Source organism: Cottoperca gobio, unplaced genomic scaffold, assembly GCF_900634415.1.
Source record: "Cottoperca gobio unplaced genomic scaffold, fCotGob3.1 fCotGob3_242arrow_ctg1, whole genome shotgun sequence".
In the NCBI taxonomy this organism is placed as follows: domain Eukaryota; kingdom Metazoa; phylum Chordata; class Actinopteri; order Perciformes; family Bovichtidae; genus Cottoperca; species Cottoperca gobio.
Genome location: NW_021166867.1, coordinates 70,566 through 92,500, shown reverse-complemented (window position 1 = coordinate 92,500; position 21,935 = coordinate 70,566). Strand labels below are relative to the sequence as shown.

Below are 21,935 nucleotides of genomic sequence, written 5' to 3'. Positions count from 1 at the left end.
AGTCCAGACGCCAGCTCAAATCACATGCTCCGCCCCGTCTCACCTGGACCACCACGGCCCAAATCCCCGATACAGGTAGATCTGATCCTAAATCACTGTCATCACAGGTATATTTTACATGTTATTGGTCTGAAACATGAAGTTCAATGAATGTAATATGAAGATGGTAGATAACGCTGACATAGTGTTTCTGTATATTTGGCTTCACAATAACTTTCTGTTTTTCTTTGCTGCTCACTTTTGTCTGTTAACTGGTGAGTGAACCTGTAACATTTGTCTCTGTTTCTGTATGTGTTGAGTGAATATCTGAGTGGTTATATATAGACGAGCATAACAGTGACACATAGCGTTTACATGTTTGTCAGATATATGTACACACATGTGTCCATGTGAAGCAGTAAGTGCAACAAAGGTGGCATTTATAAACTAAAGTCAACAAAACTAAATGAAGCTCAAGCACAACAGAAAAAAAACAGCAATGAAAGCTGCAGCCTTCTCCAGTGATGGTATTTTAACCTGCCCAGGTAAGTATGGGGGGGGGCAGAGATCAAACACACACACACACACACACACACACAAAAGCTAGATACAATACAAATACAATACAATACATACATAAAATTACAAACAAGCTTGTGTTGATCATTTATAAGATAAACTGAAACATAAGACTGAAATTATGATAAAGCAGGGATACACTATATATATTTGTATGTATTTATAGACATATTGTAGTAATAATCATCAATATGTGACCTTAATGTATCCAAAGTCAGATGAACTAATGTTCATTAGTTAATATTAGTGATGATCCTTCTACAGTTATGCAGAATGAGCTTTAGCTGTCCCACCCTGCTGCATGTGTTGGCGTGTCCCAGTAAACCCCAGCCATTAAAATGCACAGTGTAAAGACTGGGACTGACTTCCACAAATTAATTTATCTCATTCACATGTTTATAAATAGATGAAGTAAGTACATTTTTATTTATAAAGAGCCTTTCAAAACACAAGATACAAGTTGCCTTACAATAAAAACATTGAAGAAAAGATCACAATAAACAGGGAATAAAAAGCATTAAAACTGAACACGAGGAATTTACAAAGTGTAAAACAAGGTGCTTAAGAAACAAATGAGTTTCAACACCTTTTAGGTGTGTGAAAAAACCCCTGTGTGTTTTAGTGTCTAATGGTCTAGTGGTATGGCTTCCAAATACAACACCAGAAGGTCGTGAGTTCAATACCAGGGCTGCCACCATTGTGCCCCTCAGCAAGGTGCTTAACTCCAGGGAGACTGTCCCTGTAGTTAGTTGACTGTAAGTCGCTCTGGATAAGAGCGTCTGCTAAATGATGATGTATGTGTGATGTGATCTATAGCAAAGGTGGGAGCTCAGTCACCTGTTGGTGGAGCCAACACATGTAATGACTTTTAAGAAAATTTAAAAACAATTCTGCAGTCAATGGGTAGCCAGTGGCCAACACTGGTGTGACATGTGACCTTCTAACCCTGACCCGTCCAGCGGCTCATTTTGGACCTACAAGACTCATGCTGGTGAACCGTGAATTACAATAACCAGGATGGGATGAAGCATTCTAAAGAACATTACAGATTTAATCTTGGCAATGTCCTAAGTTCAAAAGACGCAGCATTGGCCAACTTTCTTTCTTACATGCAACCCAGAGTTCATGTGTTGGTCAAAAAGGACCAAAATACTGCTGTATTTTCTCAGAAATGCTCTCAAGGCCGATAATAAGGAGGTTAGGCCACAGCTCATAAATAAACCTTTCCATCTGCAGTCATTGCAAGCCGCTGATCAAATCTATAATTAATGACCACAACATAGACAAAGCCAACATGAATACAGTGGTAGCACTTAACGGTGTCCTACTTTCTACCGCCGTTGGTTTACAACTCCCCGGCCTAAGCATGCAGTATCCCCCTGTCTTTTCTGCCACCAGGGAGCCTCGCTGTATCCACATAGAGCTAGAGGATACTGTGGAGTGTTACCACTGTAGATAATAATAACTCATTATTAAGAGAATAACTGATGAACTGTGTAATCGTGTCTGTATCGTCCCCATGTGGCTCCATCCGTCCTTTGTGATTACAACATTAAACAGTAAAATGGATGGGAAAAAGTAAAGAAATTAATTTAATCAACTCTGAGTTGATTAGATAACAGCTCATCTTGTCATTTGGCAGCTTAAAAAGGGGCCGCCGGTGCCTCCACCACCAAAGGCCACACCTACCAAGGAAGTGGCAGAGGAGCAGATCATCGACCTGTTTGGAGGGGATTTCTTACCAGCACCTTCACCATCGCAGGTGTGTGAAGTCCATTAACAGAGACAACTGATATACACTGTGTGTTGTACACACCTGCTGACCGGTTGTTGTTGTCGTCCACAGCCCAATGAACGGCCAGGAGAATCTCTTCTCGACCTGGACTTTGATGCTTTTGAGCCAGATGAAAGTGTTTCGCCGATACCACAGGTTGAAAAACATTCATATTTCACTTTGAAGTGTTCCCATGTGCAGCTGATGCCAGCACCAACACAGTGGTTTTATTGAGATAAATGTGCAGTCTGATAACTACATTTTACTGACAGGTGGACTGGAGTAGTTCTCTACAAAAACCTGCTGATTTTACATGATTCACCAGCTGTTTAGCATGTTTTATTTAACACAGACAGGCTGTGATAAAAATAGCAAACAAGCAAAATAAAATCTACTCAAGCAAGACAGTCACATGGGTGTATCACATGACACGGGTCTGACCCGCCAGCATCTCGCTCACATCTCAGAAAACGTCACAAATTCACACAAAACATACACAAACTATGCAGTTCAAATGCACAACCTACTCAATTAGAGGTCATACTTAGTATGAATAGTATGTTAGTATGTTAGTGTCTGTAATGTTAGTATGAATAGTATGTTGGTATGTTAGTGTGCAATTTCTAACACAGCCACAATCTCAGGTGACTGATTATATGAGAAAGATGCTGCTGAGTTTTATGCTCAAATGAGGGTATATCTCTTGGTGTTGTAGCAAAATACAAAGAAAGGTAAAACATAGAAATAATCATAAAAATAGAATAGAATTTCCTAAATATATGTGGACTACATGGATGAGGTAATGTCTGATCAGAGGGGGAAATCCTGTTTATAATTCCCAGTCTGTCCCAGCTGAATATGTTGATTTTTAAACTGTTAGTTTTTATCTGTTTTCTGTATAAAATGTGTATTACATAATTAGCTCAATGTGCTCTCTCCCTTTCAGACAGCTGTGCCTTGGGATATGTGGTCGGTAAGTTAAGTCTTCTGTCAGATTTAAAGCTGTTAAAGTCTAATTCAATTTTTTATTTTATTAATTTACTTTATATTCTAAATGTATGATCTGATTATTATTATTGAGGGTATGAATGAAAAAGTGAAGCTTGTCAATTAATTTTACAAATTAATATTTTACAAAAAATATGTACAGTACACAGATGAGTATCTGCAGATATGAAACGTCTTCTATCCCGTTCTGTTCTTTTTAGGGAAACGCCCAAAAAGCTCAGCCTGTAAGTACACACAGTTACACAACGTTACAGTGACGTCAGTATATTCACACGTTACAGTGACGTCAGTATATTCACACGTTACAGTGACGTCAGTATATTCACATGTTACTGTAACGTCAGTATATTCACATGTTACTGTAACGTCAGTATATTCACATGTTACAGTGACATCAGTATATTCAAACGTTACAGTGACGTCAGTATATTCACACGTTACTAGTAACGTCAGTATATTCACATGTTACTGTAACGTCAGTATATTCACACGTTACAGTGACGTCAGTATATTCACATGTTACTGTAACGTCAGTATATTCACATGTTACTGTAACGTCAGTATATTCACATGTTACTGTAACGTCAGTAAATTCACACGTTACAGTGACGTCAGTATATTCACATGTTACAGTGACGTCAGTATATTCAAACGTTACAGTGACGTCAGTATATTCACACGTTACTAGTAACGTCAATATATTCACATGTTACAGTGACGTCAGTATATTCAGTTACTGTAACGTCAGTATATTCACACGTTACAGTGACGTCAGTATATTCAGTTACTGTAACGTCAGTATATTCACATGTTACTGTAACGTCAGTATATTCACATGTTACTGTAACGTCAGTAAATTCACACGTTACAGTGACGTCAGTATATTCACATGTTACAGTGACGTCAGTATATTCAAACGTTACAGTGACGTCAGTATATTCACACGTTACTAGTAACGTCAATATATTCACATGTTACTGTAACGTCAGTATATTCACACGTTACAGTGACGTCAGTATATTCACATGTTACTGTAACGTCAGTATATTCACATGTTACTGTAACGTCAGTATATTCACACGTTACAGTGACGTCAATATATTCACACGTTACAGTAACGTCAGTATATTCACACGTTACAGTGACGTCAGTATATTCACACCTTACAGTGACGTCAGTATATTCAGTTACTGTAACGTCAGTATTTTCACATGTTACAGTGACGTCAGTATATTCAGTTACTGTAACGTCAGTATATTCACACGTTACAGTGACGTCAGTATATTCACACGTTAACTTGATTTGACTTTTGACCTTGTTTTGCTGCTACTATTTGTTTGCATAAAGACAATACCGATCTTCTCATGTGTTGCCATTTTGTTTTTGTATGTTTGATCTCTTGATTTTGAAAACATATTTGATCGACTTTGATGCAGGTGAATTATTTTCCTACAAATATATCCACCTAGTGTTAATTTAGGCAGAATCCACAATGAAATGGTCCTACGGAAGATAACTGCTATGATCAGTCCGTCTTTGTGCAACCAGTCTCTGTGTAGTTAATTCAGTCCTGTCACACCATTTTACCATGCATCACATCTCCCGTCGGACTCAGTACTATGTGGTCAGAGCAGGCAGGGGTAAAATTTTAACCCTACAATCCCTACCTGCAGGTTGCAGACACCGGTTTCATCGCCGATTGGTCCGCTGACTTTGGTTCAGCAAATGGAGATGCTGCTTCAGGAGCCGAGGCCCCTGCTGTAGGGCCGGAGGGGCCGCAGGGCGCGGCGCAGGGTGCAGACACAGCTACACCTCCTCAGGACATTGAGGCAGCAGCTGAAGATGAGGTTAGCAGCTGGGACTCTCAAATTAACCCAAAACTTCCCTCTGCAGTCAGAGGTGATGGAGTTGAGATGAGGCAGGCAGATTCAGAAGGAGATACAGCAGGGCAGGAAGACCGCAGGAAGTCCACCCCCGGCCTTATATTCACCAATGAGTATGGTGAGCAGATTGAGGACAGCACAGAGGACAGAGGAGACAAGTGTTCCAGGTCTCCAGATGGGTCTGGGTCTGAATATGAGACCGCTGAGGAGTGGGGTGATGGAGGTCAGGGGGGAGGCTGGGCGAGTGCTGATAATGACTTTTCATATGAAGATCGTCCCCAAGTGAATATCTCAGAGGGGTGGGGATGTGGATATGATGGTGTAGTTTCACCAGAGAGAGATGCAGCAGACAGAAAGTGTTCATCAGAAAAAGAGCTGCCAGGAAAACCAACTGATCTCACATCAATTTACATAGACCATTCTGAAACTCGAGTTTTGACATCTGAAACGCAGGGAGGAAGTGCGCCTGTTTCAGATTATTTTGCTGAAACATACGGAGGGGGTGGGTTTGATTCAGATCCTTTTTCTAAAACACAGGGAGGAGGAGCGTTTGTTTCAGATCCGTTTGCTGAAACACAGGGAGGAGGTGCATTTGATTCGGATCTCTCAGCTGAAATACAGGGAGGGGGTGCGCTTGATTCAGACACTTTTGCTGAAACACAGGAAGGAGGTGCGCTTGATTTAGATCCTTTTGCTGAAACACAGGGAGGAGGTGCATTTGTTTCAGACCCTTTTGCTGAAACACAGGGAGGAGGTGCATTTGTTTCAGATCCTTTTGCTGAAACACAGGGAGAAAGTGCTTTTGTTTCAGACCCTTTTGCTGAAACACAGGGAGGTGCGTTTGTTTCAGATGTTTTTGCTGAAACACAGGGAGGAGGTGAGCTTGATTCAGACCCTTTTGCTGAAACACAGGAAGGAGGTGCGTTTATTTCAGACCCTTTTGCTGAAACACAGGGAGGTGCGTTTGTTTCAGATGTTTTTGCTGAAACACAGGGAGGAGGTGAGCTTGATTCAGACCCTTTTGCTGAAACACAGGGAGGAGGTGCGTTTATTTCAGATCCTTTTGCTCAAATACAGTTTGGAGACATGGGGGGTGGTTTCGAATTTGACCCATTTGCTGAGACCTTGGGAGAAGGGGGAGTTGTGTCCACTGGGGATGTAAGAGGTGGGTGGGATACAGACCCTTTTGCCAACAGTTTCCCAGCAGCCTCTTCAGGGACTGAGGGTCCGGCCTCCAACACCACGTCCTGGCAGGAAGTTAGTCACAGCAGTGGCTTCGACTCTTCTGTCACTCAACAAAACTCTGCCGCTGTTTCTGGAACAGCAGGAGTTAAAGATTTAAGCGTTACCAGAATTCACAAAGAACCAGAAAATTCAGACATGTCCGAAGACGAGGCTGCAAACCGGAGATTTGGAAAGTTGTACCAAGAACTAGATACAGAAAAGGAAGAGGTATTTGACTTCCTCCTGTCTTCAGTGTGGTAGATTAGCGTAGAGTAGACTAGATATACATGAAAAATCCATTTTCTGTCTCCTACCCTCCCACAGATTGAGAAACAAAGTGCAAGAATTCCTGAAACCTGGATCCCAGCCTGAGCTCCTTCCGCCTCTCTTCTTGCTTGCTTTGTCTGCTTGTTCATTCCATACATTCATTGTCACATCGAATCAATCTTTAGAACACATCTAAAACTTTTGTTACCTTAAATACTAATTTGTTTCTTTGAAATTAAATTTGTGACTAATGGATTTTATGGATTTTCACAGGTAATTTTTCAAACCAAACTTAAATTCGCACTCATTATTCAGACAAAATATTAGCAGTTTAAATTCGGCCATCTGACTAAAATGATTACACCAATTATCACATATTTTAGTTGCATATATTCAGAGCTATATCAGTCCTAAAATGGATTTCTTAAGTTAAATGTAATTGTTGTCATTTGCTGTTCCTTTTCCATTCAACCTTCAAGCTGTAAGTTTCAATCTTTCACATCTTAGTTAACTCTCAGTGGCCGAAGTTTAATTTTAATTTACCTATATCATCTTTGTTTGGAACAAAGAGGTCACAGCAAAGATCCGAGGTTGCTCCAGAGATTAGGTGCATCAAAGTAGAAATTTACTCTAACTGCATGCTTCATCAAACCCTGAAAGCCTTATTCCCAGTAATGTTCTGTATTTCAATGTCCCGACACTAAACGTCCAGACTCTTCTTGACTCTTAACCACCTAACTTCTAACCCTTCCTGACTTATTGTTCTGACTCTTAAGGTCCTGTATCTTTACGTCCCAAGACTTCAATAAGTCTTGGGACAATTCCTGAATGTTAAAGTATATTAACTTCCCAACTCTTCCAGACTCTTAACATCCTGTATCTTAATGTCCCGACTCTTAATGTCCTGTATCTTAACTTCTCAACTCTTCCAGACTCTTAATGTCTTGTATCCTAACGTCCTGACCTCTAACTTCCTGTATCTTAACGTCCCGACTCTTCCCGACTCTTAATTTCCTGTATCCTAATGTCTTGACTCTTATTGTTCAGACTCTTAACGTGCTGTATCTTAACGTCCAGAGTTTTACCGTCCTGTATAATAATCACATCCCGACCCTTAACGTCCCGCCTACTAACGTCGTGTATTTTAAAGTCCCAACTTGTAATGTTTCGACTCTTACAGTACCTACTTTTAATGTCCCGTCTCTGCATGTTCACTAAAGATTTTCCTCTCTTCTGTGAATATTAAATAATCATGCATTTCCAGGTCCTGATTGTCAGTTGTGACTTCTCTATTTCTAACATGTGCACTCTGAAGGATGCCACTGCCCCATCATTCTTTGCTGATTTTGATAAGATGGTGAGTTTCAAACTTTATAACATCATGTGCAATATTTATTAAAAGCAACGTAAGATATGTATATGACTTGGAGTGGAATGGTGTATTAATTTCTTTGATTTACTGTTCTGTTGGGTAGTTCTATCTTTTAATATAATTTACATTATAGTTTTTGTCCACATTTGTGTCACATTTGACAGTTATTTTCTTTTAACAAACAATATAATCCAATAAGTGTTATGCTGATTTTATCAGTAACTATTCAGCTGGTATTAGTGCTGTAACCCAAACATTTGTGTATTGCAGTGCAATAGTGTTACATAAATGGAACATGGCTCAAGCCCACAGAGCAAATATTACATTACATTACAGTTCATTTAGCTGATGCTTTTGTCCAAAGCAAATTACAAAAAGTGCAAACAATCATGAGGATACAACTCTGAACAGCAAGAATCAAATCAAATTTATTTGTATAGCCCAATATCACAAATTATACATTTGTCTCAGTGTGCTTTACAGACTGTACAGGTTACGACACCCTCTGTCCTTAGACCCTCGCATCGCACAAGGAAAAACTTCCTGAAAGAAACCCCATAATTAAAGGGGGAAAAATGGAAGAAACCTCAGGGAGAGCAACTGAGGAGGGATCCCTCTCCCAGGACGGACAGACGTGCAATAGATGTCGTGTGTACAAGATAAACAACATAGTACAAATACAACATTTGACAGAAATTATGTTGTGTTGAAAAAAGAGAAAGTATGGATGAATCCAGGAAAATGTCAAAAAGGCTTCCCGGTATCCAGTAGGACCAGGGCAGCAGGCGCACCCATGATTCATGATCCTGACGTAAACTTTATCAGTGGCAACCTGTCACATGAGAGACAGAAACTCCGGGGATGATGCCCCGGATGATGAGTTAGTAACATACATTTACATAAATGCATACAGATAGAGAGGGAGAAGAAGAGAGGGAGGGGAGGAGAGAGGAAGAGAAGGAAGAGAGCAGGGAGGTGTCCCCCGGCAGTCTAAGCCTATAGCAGCATAACTAGGTGCTGATCCAGAGCAAACCTGAGCAAGCCCTAACTATAAGCTTTATCAAAAAGGAAAGTCTTTAGCCCACTCTTAAATGTGGAGAGTGTGTCTGCCTCCCGAACACAAACTGGAAGCTGGTTCCACTGGAGAGGAGCTTGATAGTTGAAGGCTCTGGCTCCCATTGTACTCTTAGAGACTCTAGGAACCACAAGTAACCCTGCAGTCTGGGAGCGTAATGCTACACTTGTAAGCAGTCCAGTAAGGAGGGAGTAGCAGTAGTGAAGGCATTAGATGACAAGAGCATGGGCAAGAACCTGCGTCGCCTTCTGAGTCAGTAGGGGACGTATCCTCCTGAGGTTGTACAGAGTGTGTCTGCAGGAGAGGGTTGTTGCAGCGATGTTGGCACTGAAGGACTGTTGGTCGTCCAGTGTCACACCCAGATTCCTTGCAGTCCGAATTGGGGAAACAACAGAGGTGCCGATGTTGATGGTAAGGTCTTGGATGGGAGAGCCCTTCCCCGAAAGGAAAAGGAGCTCTGTCTTGTCAAGGTTGAGTTTCAAGGAATGTGCAGCCATCCACTGAGAGATATCAGCCAGACAAGGAGAGATCCGTACCTCCACCTGGGTTTTTAGATCTTGGAAAAGACAGAATCATCTGCGTAGCTGCGGTAGGAGAAGCCATGAGAGTAAATAACAGATAAAAGAGGAGGGGACCCAGGATGGAGCCCTGAGGTACCCCGGTGGTAAGTTGACAAGGGTCCGACAGAGCCCTTCTCCAAGTTACCCTGTAGGTGCAGTCCTTTAGGTAGGATTCGAGCAGGGAGAGAGCAGAGCCTGAGACTCTCAGTTCTTGGAGGGTGTAGAAGAGGATCTGGTGGTTCACTCAAACGCAGCAGAAAGGTCCAGAAGGATGACAACAGAGGAGAGGGAGGCTGCTCTTGCAGTGTGAAGTTCCTCAGTAACGGCAAGGAAGGCAGTCTCAGTTGAGTGGCCTGCCTTGAAACTAGATTGGTGCGGATCGAGAAGGTTGTTCTGGTGAAGGTAAGACGAGAGTTGATTAAAGACTACACGCTCAAGTGTTGGAAAGAAATGAAAGAAGAGACAGGTCTGTAGTTGTTCACTTCAGAGTGGTCGAGTGAGGTTGTTTTTTTTAGAGCGGGTTCACTCTTGTCTCAAGATTGTTAGGAAAGCACCAGAAGGGTTGATGAGATGGTTGAGAAAAGGAAGGAGGTCATGAGCAATAGACAGGTTGTCGGGGTGTTTGGATTTCAGCCATTTTCTTTCAGCTCCCTGTAGGATGGTTAGCACGCACAGTCATCCAAACAGGGAGCTGGAGGGGACTGGCAAACCTGCTGCAAGGTGAGAGGACAGAGAGTCCAGAGAGGAGTCAGGAGAAGGAAGGGCGGAGAGGACAGCTGAGGCAAAAGAGGAGGAAGAGAGAGAGCGAAGGTTACGGCGGAGAAGTACAGTTTTCAGTGAGGGTTTGTTAGATTGAGAGAGGGGGAGAGAGTATGATATGAACAAGCGATCAGAAATGTGAAGTGGGGTTACAGAGAGGTTTGAGGTAGAGCAGTTTCTGGTGAATATGAGGTTGAGGTGGTTGCTAGCTTTGTGAGTAGGAGGGGACGGACACAGAGAGAGCAAAAGAAGATGGGAGAGGTAGTAAGTCTGTTGACTTCTCTGACTGGATGTTGAAGTCATGAGAAGTATGAGCAGACGGCCATTTTCAGGGATGTTGGACAGCAGAACGTCCAATTCCATCAAAAGCTCCCCCAAAGGACCTGGAGGACGGTAGAGAACAACTAATTTTAATGTAACCGGCTTTGTTACAATGACTGCATGACATTTGAAAGATGAGTGGGTGAAGGGTCCACAAGATGGGCTTTACTGATGGCTTACAATTGAAACTCACTCAGCAGTCAAGAATACTTATAAACAAAGTACACTTTGGCAGACAACCAATTAAAAGCAATACACTTTAATTTAGTAAAAACTTAGTAAAACAATATTCTCACAGTCTAGTAGAAGATCCTCCAAGATTCAGATGCACAAATATGTTAAGCCTGTGTTCTCTACTGTGGAATATGGCCACCAAGCAAAGCCAATTGCCTCTTTACTTCTGTAATTGTTTTATCCTGTTCTGCTTTTGCGTCTAATGGCTGCGTGAAAGCAGTAGAGATATGGAGTTGGGCTCCTGTTTGTTTTTTTCTCGTCCTGCCAATCGCCATTGAATGTGAATGAATGTGTGTTAGAATGTTGGATTTGTTTCCATTCACAAATCAACTCTCTTGGAACCATTGTTCTTTATGTTTTCCATTGGCCAAAGTTATGGATTGTACCTGGTAGTTTTTTTTGGTACCACCTCGACCGAGGTTCAAAGCCAGCTGAGACGATGCTAGTGGGTGGAGTTTAAACACTACAGACCACTGATGGGTCTTAGAGAGATCTCACAACTGCATCACGGGAAATCCTTTTTCAAAATTTTATAAATGGCAGCCCAAAAACCATGATGTAGTCAGTGCAGATGTTCTTCTGTTTGGTTGCCGCTGAAAGGATCCAATGAATGTCACGTTGAACATGATGTCACAGCAGATCACCGTGGGGGTACTATCTGCAGTGGAAAAAGAAATCGAAAAAAGCACCTTGTACCAATGGTGAGTGGAGTCAAAACAGATTGTACAGGGGAAAGGAGGCTTTATACACAACACTCTCGCCGTTTCTGTTGTAGCTGACTGGGAATCCGCAGGCGTCTTCCAGCTGTGTGATTTTATTTGCTCTCGCCATAGTGTGACAGACTCTCAAGACAAAGCTTGTTGTGCTAACCTCTGTACATGTTGCTAATGGTCAACAGCTAAAGGTTTCCAGGCAGATTTTGTGCTTGTAAAGTTCTGCATTACATGCATCAGTCCGTGTATTCTGCATGCGACTGTGTACAGTGTTCTGGGACCCCTGTACTGTGATGGTTCGGCACCAATACACAAACAGTTACAGCCCTAGCTGGTATATGTTAAAAAAACTGGTATTTTTATTTTAGTATGCTCCGTTCCTCTCTGTTGCTTTTTCTTTTCCATGTCATTTATCTTTTGTTACCTAGCCATGTAGAATTTTAAACATTTTATTGATTTTCATGCCATTTGAACAGAGTTAATAACCATCTTTCTTTGTAAAAGAACGAAGTTAAAGCTGAATCAACTGAGGCTCAAGAAGCCTCAGAGCCAGAATCTGATAAGGAACAAGGCAAGTTTCCAACTTCCCCTGCTGGAGAGGCAGACGAACCAGCTCAACCTGCTGGAGGAGAGGCAGACGAACCAGCTCAACCTGCTGGAGGAGAGGCAGACAAACCAGCTCCACCTGCTGGAGGAGAGGCAGACGAACCAGCTCAACCTGCTGGAGGAGAGGCAGACGAACCAACTCAACCTGCTGGAGGAGAGGCAGACGAACCAGCTCAACCTGCTGGAGGAGAGGCAGACAAACTAACTCCACCTGCTGGAGGAGAGATGGAGGAACCTGGAGCTCCACCTGCGGGAGGAGAGATGGAGGAACCTGCAGTGCCACCTGCGGGAGGAGAGATGGAGGAACCTGCAGTGCCACCTGCTGGAGGAGAGATGGACGAACATGCAGCTCCACCTGCTAAAGGAGAGATGGAGGAACCTGCAGCTTCACATGCTGGTGAGGAGAGTTGTGGCAGCCCGAAGGAGGAGAAGCCTGATGTGAGTGGACGTATTGATCACAATAACTGAGTATGACATTGCTGCCATTTGTAATCCCTTGATCACCATCATCACCATCATCATCACCATCACCACCATCATCATCACCACCACCATCATCATCACCATTATCTTCATCATCCTAATCACCATCATCAGCAAAATGCATATTTAGATTCATTTGAATTAATTATTTGAATGTTATCTCGTATATTTATCTCTGCACATTTGTTATTTTAAAGGAATAATATGATTAAATTTAATTTTCTCTCCTAAGTCGACTGCTGGATCTCCAGGCTGTGAGAAGGCCGAGCTTGACGACGTATGTATCGTCGCTCTTTTTGTTTCTTGTTGGCTTCTTCTTTGTAATTTAAGATACTTTCTCTATTTTTGATGATTGATTAAATAATTGAATAGTTGAAATGCTACTGGTAAGTCTTCGTCGCGTGACACAAATGTTTTGTAATTTGATGCTTTGAGGGGCCTTTCAGTGTCGATATTCTTTGTTATCAGTAAATAAGTGACACGTTCGTTTAAAGTTGTCAAAGATGTGTTTCTGTGAAGATAACTCCTTGGTGAAAAGTTCAGAGTTAAGACAACTTATAAACATCTACCAAATACTGAACTTGGATTTATTACATTTGTAACATTTGTACAGTTGTTGAGCTTAAAGGTTAAACATTAACTCTGGAATTAAAAGTTATTGCGCTACTATATTTTGTCAAACTATAGAAATTGCGTATTATAAGATTGACTTGTTTATTTCTGACACAAAATACACAGCCTACACTGATGTTTAATCTGTAATATTTCTGAATGTCAATTACGGTAAACTAATCTGGAAGAGCTCCTGTTAACTCAGTGTAATGAAATGGGTTGTTTGCACAGAATCCTGCTGACGAAACCAAAACCTCTCCAGATGAAGACGCTCCGTCGGTAATTATCACTCAACTTTCATTATGACCATTAACAACCATTATTTAGACAATAAATCATCCTTTCTTCAGTGTAGAGTCAGACCCAAATCAAAAGCATGCATCATTTGATTATAATTAGGGATGTTAAATTTTAGAGGAATCAATCAACTTGTTTGTCCTTGAAGGGCAATTGGTTGTGCAGTATTTAAACTTAAACATAAAACACAAACTTTATAAGCACAACATAACAACCAAACTAAATTGAAGTTGATAAAAGACAGATGGACAGTTAAAACAATAAACAATGATGTATATGATCAGTAACATGTGCAGAGATGATTCATTTAGATGTAAGTTCTACAAAGAAAGAAACAGTGTCATCATTTGTTGTGCTTTTATATTTTATTTTAACTGAGAGAAGCAGAATGCTTGTTCGTTCTCTTCAGGAAAAGATGCCAATCCCCTCTGTGGTGATTGAGCCGGCCTCCAGTAATGAAGGCGACGATGACCGTGATGCAGACATCATCTCTCCCACTGCAATCAGTGACAATGACGTGACGCCTGAAAACCAGAACATCAAACACATGAGTCCGTCCGGCGGAGTGTCGGGGCTCCCCGATGACTTTCTCTACAAAGTGGGTCTTCCTCCAGATACTAACTGCTGACCTTTAAAGCAACACATTAACAAGTACACACTTGATGTACTGTATGCATTTTTAAAATAACTGGTCAGCATACACATCTGTTGTCAGCGGAGGTGGTGATGGTGTTTGTCTTCCTGCAGGTGGAGACCATGCATGACTTTGAGGCTGCGAATTCAGATGAGCTGGAGCTGAAGAGAGGTGATGTGGTGTTAGTGGTTCCCACAGCTTCAGCAGAGGATCAGGTGAGAAAGTCTTCCTGAAAGGGAGGAATGAGCAGCATCTCTCAGTATGTTCTTAGTCTATTAGTAATTCAGACCGGTAATGTCTATTAGTAATTCAGACTGGTACTGATTATGTTTGTGGTTGTTGTTACAGGATGCCGGCTGGCTCACAGGGATCAAAGAAAGTGACTGGTTAACACTTGGCACTGGTGCTCACAAAGGACTTTTCCCAGAAAACTTTATTCAGCATTTGGAGTAAAGTCTCTTCAGCTGGTGGAAAAAATTAGCCAAAGTTTGAGACATCGGTGTCCAAGCTGTCCAGTCAGCATGTAGGCAACCCCTGAAAAAACCTTCTACCCTGCTGCAGATGTCTGCTGGACAACACACAAAACTCTACAGTTTACTGAAACTAAAATTCATGGGAATAAAAAGTAGTACAATTCCCAGCATAACTGAAAATAATAAGCATGATGTGATAGTACGGTCTACCCTTCTCTGGAATTGAGATGGTTTTTTTTGTTGTTGGAAGAAAAAAAAATGTATAATTTATTGGGAATGTTGCAATCTCTATATATTTAGGCTAACAAAGAGCAGGAAAATTGTTTCTGATGAAAGAAGAAACTATACCTTCTTTGCACCAAGTGTGTTGTACTGATTTTGTTGCTGTGGAATATTCCAGAATATGTAGTGCTGTGATCTATTTAAATGTTCTTGAGTGTAACTTGAAACTCTTAAGTTTGTTGTTTTTCTTCAGACACGTCATTACTGTTACCACTGAATCACTTTTTGTGTGTTTCTGTAATATCATGGCTGAGCGTGTGTGGTGATCTTTTATTTGGCATATGTTGTGATGAATTTAGTCATTTATGAGTGTTGTTGTGTTTTTGCCAAAAGAATGACATTCATCATCTGAGCATTGGCAAACAAAGCAGGACAAATCCAGCATGGAAATCTCATATCTTTTATTTAAGGTAGTATTCCAAGATAGAAATATAATAAAAAGAAAATAGAAAATATATAGACTGCTTACCATTGCAAATCTCATTGTATAGCTGTGTAAGTCACATGTGTTATGAAAATTATATTTGCAAGAAACCAGTCTTATCAGCTATTTATAAAAGGGAAGCTATTAACAAATGCAATATGCAATCTATGTTGTTGGTATATTTCAGGTCTCCATATTCCAACATTTCTGTCGAACAAATACGATGTCACTTCCTTTCATAGTGAAGTTAAACCTTAATGTAGACCTTCTTTGTGACGTACATACCATAAAGATTTGTCAAGATCAATAAATAAGAGTTCATAATGTACATTGTCAAAATTTTGTTGGGTCAATTCTAGTTCTGACTTTGGCATGGGTTAGGTTTTTGTTTGGTTTATCTTGAAGACTACCCCCCGCTTCATCCAACGACTAGGCAGTTTGAATAGGGAGTCCAAGGCAATGCATTCGCCGACGCATGTCATTCGTAACCCACTTTTCCAATATCCTAAGCCTATTGGTATAGTTCACTTGCCTCATTATCCCAGGTGGATATGTATGTGTGGTGAGAGCCCTATCCGTGACCTGCTTGTGATGGATGGCTTGAATGAGCTTAAAATATTGTTTGCTTATGCGTCCGGTCTGAGTGTCTGGTGGATGATTGAGTGCTGGGTGTGTGTCTGAGATGGTGGGTCTATGTGTAGTGTTCCTAAACCGTCTATTGATGGGTGCGTGTGTGCGTGGTTGTGTAGTGTTTGTGTTGTGTGTGGTGTTTCTGTGTGTGTGCCGTGCATACTCACCAAATCTACTTGAATGCACAGCCTGGCCCCTGTTAAAAAACATTTTAATCTTGGGTTTACTGGGCTCTTACCTAGTTCCGACGCTGTGCTGAGATCTCAGGTGGTAGGTGTCCCTTCGGTGGTAGAACAAAACCGGAATGTTTGTTGTTTGATCCGGGTTGTCCTGTGGAATACTCAAGCAGAGCTGGTGTCTTGATGTTTAAAAGTTCTTTTTGCTTGTTTCCCGGTAGCAGCAGGAGGGTAGAGCCCACACCAACAATTAAAATCTATCTTTATTGTTAAAAATTTAAAATATGGTCAAAAGGAACCAAAATAAGTGTAAAAACACTGCTATAAAAACATTGGGCCTAAAAACACTGAACTTAAAAAACACTAGGCTTAAAACACAAGGCTTAAAACACAGGGTTAAAAGACTAGGCTTAAAAAGACACTTGTGGTCCAAGTGATGTTATCAGTTTCAGTAAAAAATGTAAGGATGTTGTGATGTTCGGACAATGTGTTGTTTATGACTGTAAGGTTATGTTGTTGTGTTTGGGTGAGGAAAAGTTAAGCAGAGGGAAATGTGTGGAAGCATGGGGAAAGGCAATGGTGGCATGTCTGAAAAGTGACTTGATTTGTTTTGTAGTCGTCTGCTTGGGGTCCTGATCCCGATTGTTGATCCCGATGGAGAAAACAACAATCTTGACAGTCAAATTAGGCTTGCATTTCTTTATTAATTCAAGCAGATGATATACTTTAGCCCCTGGGTAGCCGTCCAGCTGGATGAGGGGGTTGTTATGGGGAGGGATTCTGGAGATGTTGGAATCTCCCAGTATCAGGACTGGCTTGGCGGCTTTGATGAGCCAGTCCTGCACTCTCCGGTGGGGCCTGATGATGTGACAGGTGGGTGTGAAGGGGGCTGGAAGGGAGGGAGTCGGTGATGGCTGAAAAAAAGGATGGTTAGGGAGGGAAGGAGGGGGAGGAAGGGGAGAGGGAGGGAGAAGGAGAGGGGTGCGTGGGTAGGGGGTCCTGGGGAAGCTGGAGTCCAGGACTGCAGGTGTACTGGTCCCCAGAGAAGGCCCGCCAAGCAGCACGGCCCCGCCGGACTGGTCACAGGAGGATTCAGTGTGGTTTGCAGTATAGGCTGTTTGACCTTCTGGATCCATGTCATCATATACCCTCCTGTGGTTGATTGATGTGCAGTCCGACGGAGTATGCCAACCAGCAGAGCCCAAACAGGAACCAGCACTACCTGCAGAGGAACAGCAGAGGGGGGGAGAAAGAAAAACAGTGTTAGGGGGTGTGTGGATCCGGGCCACCACCAACCTGCGCCGGGTGCCACCCGGCGACTTGATGGAGTTGAGTGAGGGAGGTGGGGGAGAAGGAGGGAAAAGAGGAGAAGTGGGGGAGGTAAGAGTGCCCGTGCTTAATGTGCCTGTGAATTGTGAGGAGTAAAAAGTGGAGGGATAGTGGCAGGTGCGGTCACCGGAGTGGTCAGGGTCTGGGGAAATGTCCGGAGGGGAGTGGTGGTTGGGGTCTGGAGAGGGGTAGTGGTGAAGGTCAGGGGTAAGGTGGTTGGGGTCAGGAGAGGGGCAGTGGTGCAGGTCGGGGGTAAGGTTGGGGTCAGGGTCAGGGGTTGGGGAAGGGATAGGAGTGGTCGGTGTGCAGGTAGGGGGTGAGAGTCGGTTTGGACCTCGGAAAAGGGAAAGTCTGGTGGGGGACTGTGCGTCGGGGAGGTGAGGGAACTCTTCCTCCGTGATAGGAGGAAGGGGGGTGTGTCTCTGACCAGTAGTGAGGGGGGATGGGACGGGGGTGCGGGTGGTGGGAGGTGCAGTCATGTTCAGTGTGTTGTGTACTATGAGTGTAGTGTCTGTGGTCAGCCTGGGGCCATACCTCTTCCTGGCCCACCCCATGGCAATTTGGAGGGCCATGGGGTTACGGGGTGTATGTTTGAGTGTATCAATGGTGTTGTTGTAGTGTTGTTGTAGAATGGTCATGTTTGTGTGCATCCAGTTTATTGTATTAGCATGTATGAGACTATGTGTGTGTTCAGTGGGTGTGGATGGCCTGATGAAGCAGGTGAGTCTATTCACCTGCCTCATCATGCCAGGTGGGAATGTATGTGTGGTGAGAGCCCTATCCGTGACCTGTTTGTGATGAATGGCTTGAATGAGCTTAAAATACTGTTTGCTTGTGTGTCTGGTCTGAGTGTCTGGTGGGTGATTGAGTGCTGGGTATGTGTCTGAGGTGGTGGGTCTATGTGTAGTGTTCCTAATCTGTCTCGTGCTGGGTGCGTGTGTGCGTGGTTGTGTAGTGTTTGTGTTGTTTCTGTGTGTGCGCCGTGCATACTCACCAACTCCACCCGACTGCACAGCCTGACCCCTGTTAAAAAACATTTTAATTTTGGTTTTACTGGGCTCTTACCTAACTCCGGCGCTGTGCTGAGGTCTCCGGTGGTAGCAGTCCCTCTGGTGGTAGGACAACCCGGAATGTTTGTTGTTTGATCCGGATTGTCCTGTGGAATACTCAAGCAGAGCTGGTGTCTTGATGTTAAAAGTTCTTTTTGCTTGTTTCCCGGAAGCAACAGAAGGGTAGAGCCCACACCAACAATTAAAATCTATCTTTATTGTTAAAAATTTAGAATATGGTTAATAAAAACCAATAAAAGTGCAAAAACACAGGTATAAAAACATTGGGCCTAAAAACACTGAACTTAAAAAACACTAGGCCTAAAACACAATGCTAAAAACCAAGGCTTAAAACACAGAGTAAAAGGACTAGGCCTAAAAAGACAGCGCTAAAAGACACAATGTTTAAAACCAACAATTAAAATCACTAAAACCAAAGTAAAAGGGGTACCGGTATTGTGCAATCCAGTGGATACCCTGACGTTTCGCAATGGTGTTGCTTCTTCAGAGGGATGTGGCGAGCAGCACGGCTAGGCTGTTTATATATGTGAACAGGTGTGTGTGATGTGATTGGATAATTGGCACCTGGTGTGTGTGTCTCTGAGTGTAGAGGTGGAAGGTGCCAATTATCCATGTGCTGAAAGTAAAAAAACAGATTTATAGCTCCACGGATAGGGCTGATGGCTGGCAGATGGGGGACCAGGGTTCGAATCCGACTGACCCCAGGCTGTGAAAACAAAACTTAAAACAATAAATAAACAAAATGGATGTAATGGGTGTATGGTGCAATGTATGTAGAATATATGGTGGTGTATGTAAGAAAGGAAATGGGGCAAGAAAAAAAGAGAAAGTGGGGGGTGGTGGTGGAGAGTTACTGGGAGATTCCAATGACCGGAGTTGGTGTGCAGGAGGTATGAGTGTAGTGTAAATCAGTCCAGATCGATGGCACTGGCGGGGTTAGGTTTAGGATAGGGTTGTGGGTAAGGGATACATGGATGTGTTTTGTTTGCACGGGCCTACCGATCTGTGGATGGGTGTTGCAAATGTATGAAAGTGTAAAGTGAATACTTACCAGGGGGGGATCATGGGCACCAAGCAGAGTACTTAAGGTATGTGTTATGTGTTAGTATTTAGAGTCTACAATTGGAGATGTGTGCACCAAGATTCAAAAATGAGTTTAGCAGTGTTTGGAGTCCAAGTAGTGTTGTCAGTATCAGTAAAAAATGTGTCTGCTGGAATTAATGGTAGAATGTTGTGGGTTTTTTTCAATGTGTTGTTTATGACTGTAAGATTTAGCTGTTGTGTTTGGGTGAGGTGCGGTGAAAAGTTGAGCAGAGGGAAGTGTGTGGAGGCATGGGGAAAGGCGATGGCAGCATGTCTGAAAAGTGACTTGATTTGTTTTGTAGTCGTCTGCTTGGGGTCCTGATCCCGATTGTTGATCCCGATGGAGAAAACAACAATCTTGACAGTCAAATTAGGCTTGCATTTCTTTATTAATTCAAGCAGATGATATACTTTAGCCCCTGGGTAGCCGTCCAGCTGGATGAGGGGGTTGTTATGGGGAGGGATTCTGGAGATGTTGGAATCTCCCAGTATCAGGACTGGCTTGGCGGCTTTGATGAGCCAGTCCTGCACTCTCCGGTGGGGCCTGATGATGTGACAGGTGGGTGTGAAGGGGGCTGGAAGGGAGGGAGTCGGTGATGGCTGAAAAAAAGGATGGTTAGGGAGGGAAGGAGGGGGAGGAAGGGGAGAGGGAGGGAGAAGGAGAGGGGTGCGTGGGTAGGGGGTCCTGGGGAAGCTGGAGTCCAGGACTGCAGGTGTACTGGTCCCCAGAGAAGGCCCGCCAAGCAGCACGGCCCCGCCGGACTGGTCACAGGAGGATTCAGTGTGGTTTGCAGTATAGGCTGTTTGACCTTCTGGATCCATGTCATCATATACCCTCCTGTGGTTGATTGATGTGCAGTCCGACGGAGTATGCCAACCAGCAGAGCCCAAACAGGAACCAGCACTACCTGCAGAGGAACAGCAGAGGGGGGGAGAAAGAAAAACAGTGTTAGGGGGTGTGTGGATCCGGGCCACCACCAACCTGCGCCGGGTGCCACCCGGCGACTTGATGGAGTTGAGTGAGGGAGGTGGGGGAGAAGGAGGGAAAAGAGGAGAAGTGGGGGAGGTAAGAGTGCCCGTGCTTAATGTGCCTGTGAATTGTGAGGAGTAAAAAGTGGAGGGATAGTGGCAGGTGCGGTCACCGGAGTGGTCAGGGTCTGGGGAAATGTCCGGAGGGGAGTGGTGGTTGGGGTCTGGAGAGGGTTAGGGTTAGGTTTGGGGTAGGGTTGTGGTTAAGGGATACAGGGATGTGTTTTGTTTGCACTGGCCAACAGATCTGTGGGTGGGTGTTGCAAATGTATGAGAATGTAAGGTGAATACTTACCAGGGGGGGATCCTGGGCACCAAGCAGAGTACTTAAGTTATGTACTATGTGTTAGCATTTAGAGTCTACAATTGGAGATGTGTGCACCAAGATTCAAAAATGAGTTTAGCTGTGTTTGAGGTCCAAGTGATGTTATCAGTTTCAGTAAAAAATGTGTCTGCTGGAATTAATGGAAGGATGTTGTGGTGTTCGGACAATGTGTTGTTTATGACTGTAAGGTTATGTTGTTGTGTTTGAGTGAGGTGCGGTGAAGATTGAAGCAGAGGGAAGTGTGTGGAGGCATGGGGGAAGGCAATGGCAGCATGTCTGAAGAGTGACTTGAGCTGTTTTGTAGTCGTCTGCTTGGGGTCCTGATCCCGATTGTTGATCCCGATGGAGAAAACAACAATCTTGACAGTCAAATTGGGCTTAAATTTCTTTATTATTTCAAGCAGATGGTATACTTTAGCCCCTGGGTAGCCGTCAAGCTGGATATGAGGGTTGTTGTGAGGGGGGATTCTAGAGATGTTGGAATCCCCCAGTATCAGGACTGGCTTGTCGGCTTTGATGGTCCAGTCCTGTACTCTCCGGTGTGGTCTGGCGACGTGGCAGGTGGGCGTGAATGGGGATGGAAGGGAAGGAGTGAATGGTGCTAGGGTTAGGGTTAGGGTTAGGTGTGGGTTGGGGTTAGTGCTAAGGGGTCAGGGTTGTGATTGGTTTGCACTGGCCAACAGATCTGTGGATGGGTGTTGTATATGTATGCTATGTGTACTTGGGTGATCTTG

The 21,935-nt window shown here is 43.3% G+C and overlaps 1 protein-coding gene across 3 annotated transcripts in view; it reads left to right on the top strand.

The window, feature by feature from the left end:
- Positions 1–15,887, top strand: part of amph (amphiphysin) — a 20,442-nt gene extending 4,555 nt beyond the window's left edge. The window contains exons 10-22 of one of the 3 annotated variants that reach the window (XM_029426819.1): positions 1–75; positions 2,201–2,320; positions 2,405–2,488; positions 3,279–3,305; positions 3,541–3,564; positions 5,014–5,187; positions 8,030–8,071; positions 12,253–12,792; positions 13,070–13,114; positions 13,681–13,728; positions 14,156–14,344; positions 14,494–14,595; positions 14,729–15,887. The exon at positions 1–75 is cut by the window's left edge and continues 64 nt beyond it. In XM_029426819.1, the coding sequence (XP_029282679.1) occupies positions 1–75; positions 2,201–2,320; positions 2,405–2,488; positions 3,279–3,305; positions 3,541–3,564; positions 5,014–5,187; positions 8,030–8,071; positions 12,253–12,792; positions 13,070–13,114; positions 13,681–13,728; positions 14,156–14,344; positions 14,494–14,595; positions 14,729–14,833 (1,575 nt within the window). In that variant the 3' untranslated portion in view covers positions 14,834–15,887. Of the gene's footprint in view, positions 76–2,200; positions 2,321–2,404; positions 2,489–3,278; positions 3,306–3,540; positions 3,565–5,013; positions 6,676–6,771; positions 8,072–12,252; positions 12,793–13,069; positions 13,115–13,680; positions 13,729–14,155; positions 14,345–14,493; positions 14,596–14,728 lie in introns of those variants that run through there. The other 2 variants (XR_003831909.1, XR_003831908.1) reach the window with 2 other exon arrangements.
- Positions 15,888–21,935: the final 6,048 nt, after the last annotated feature.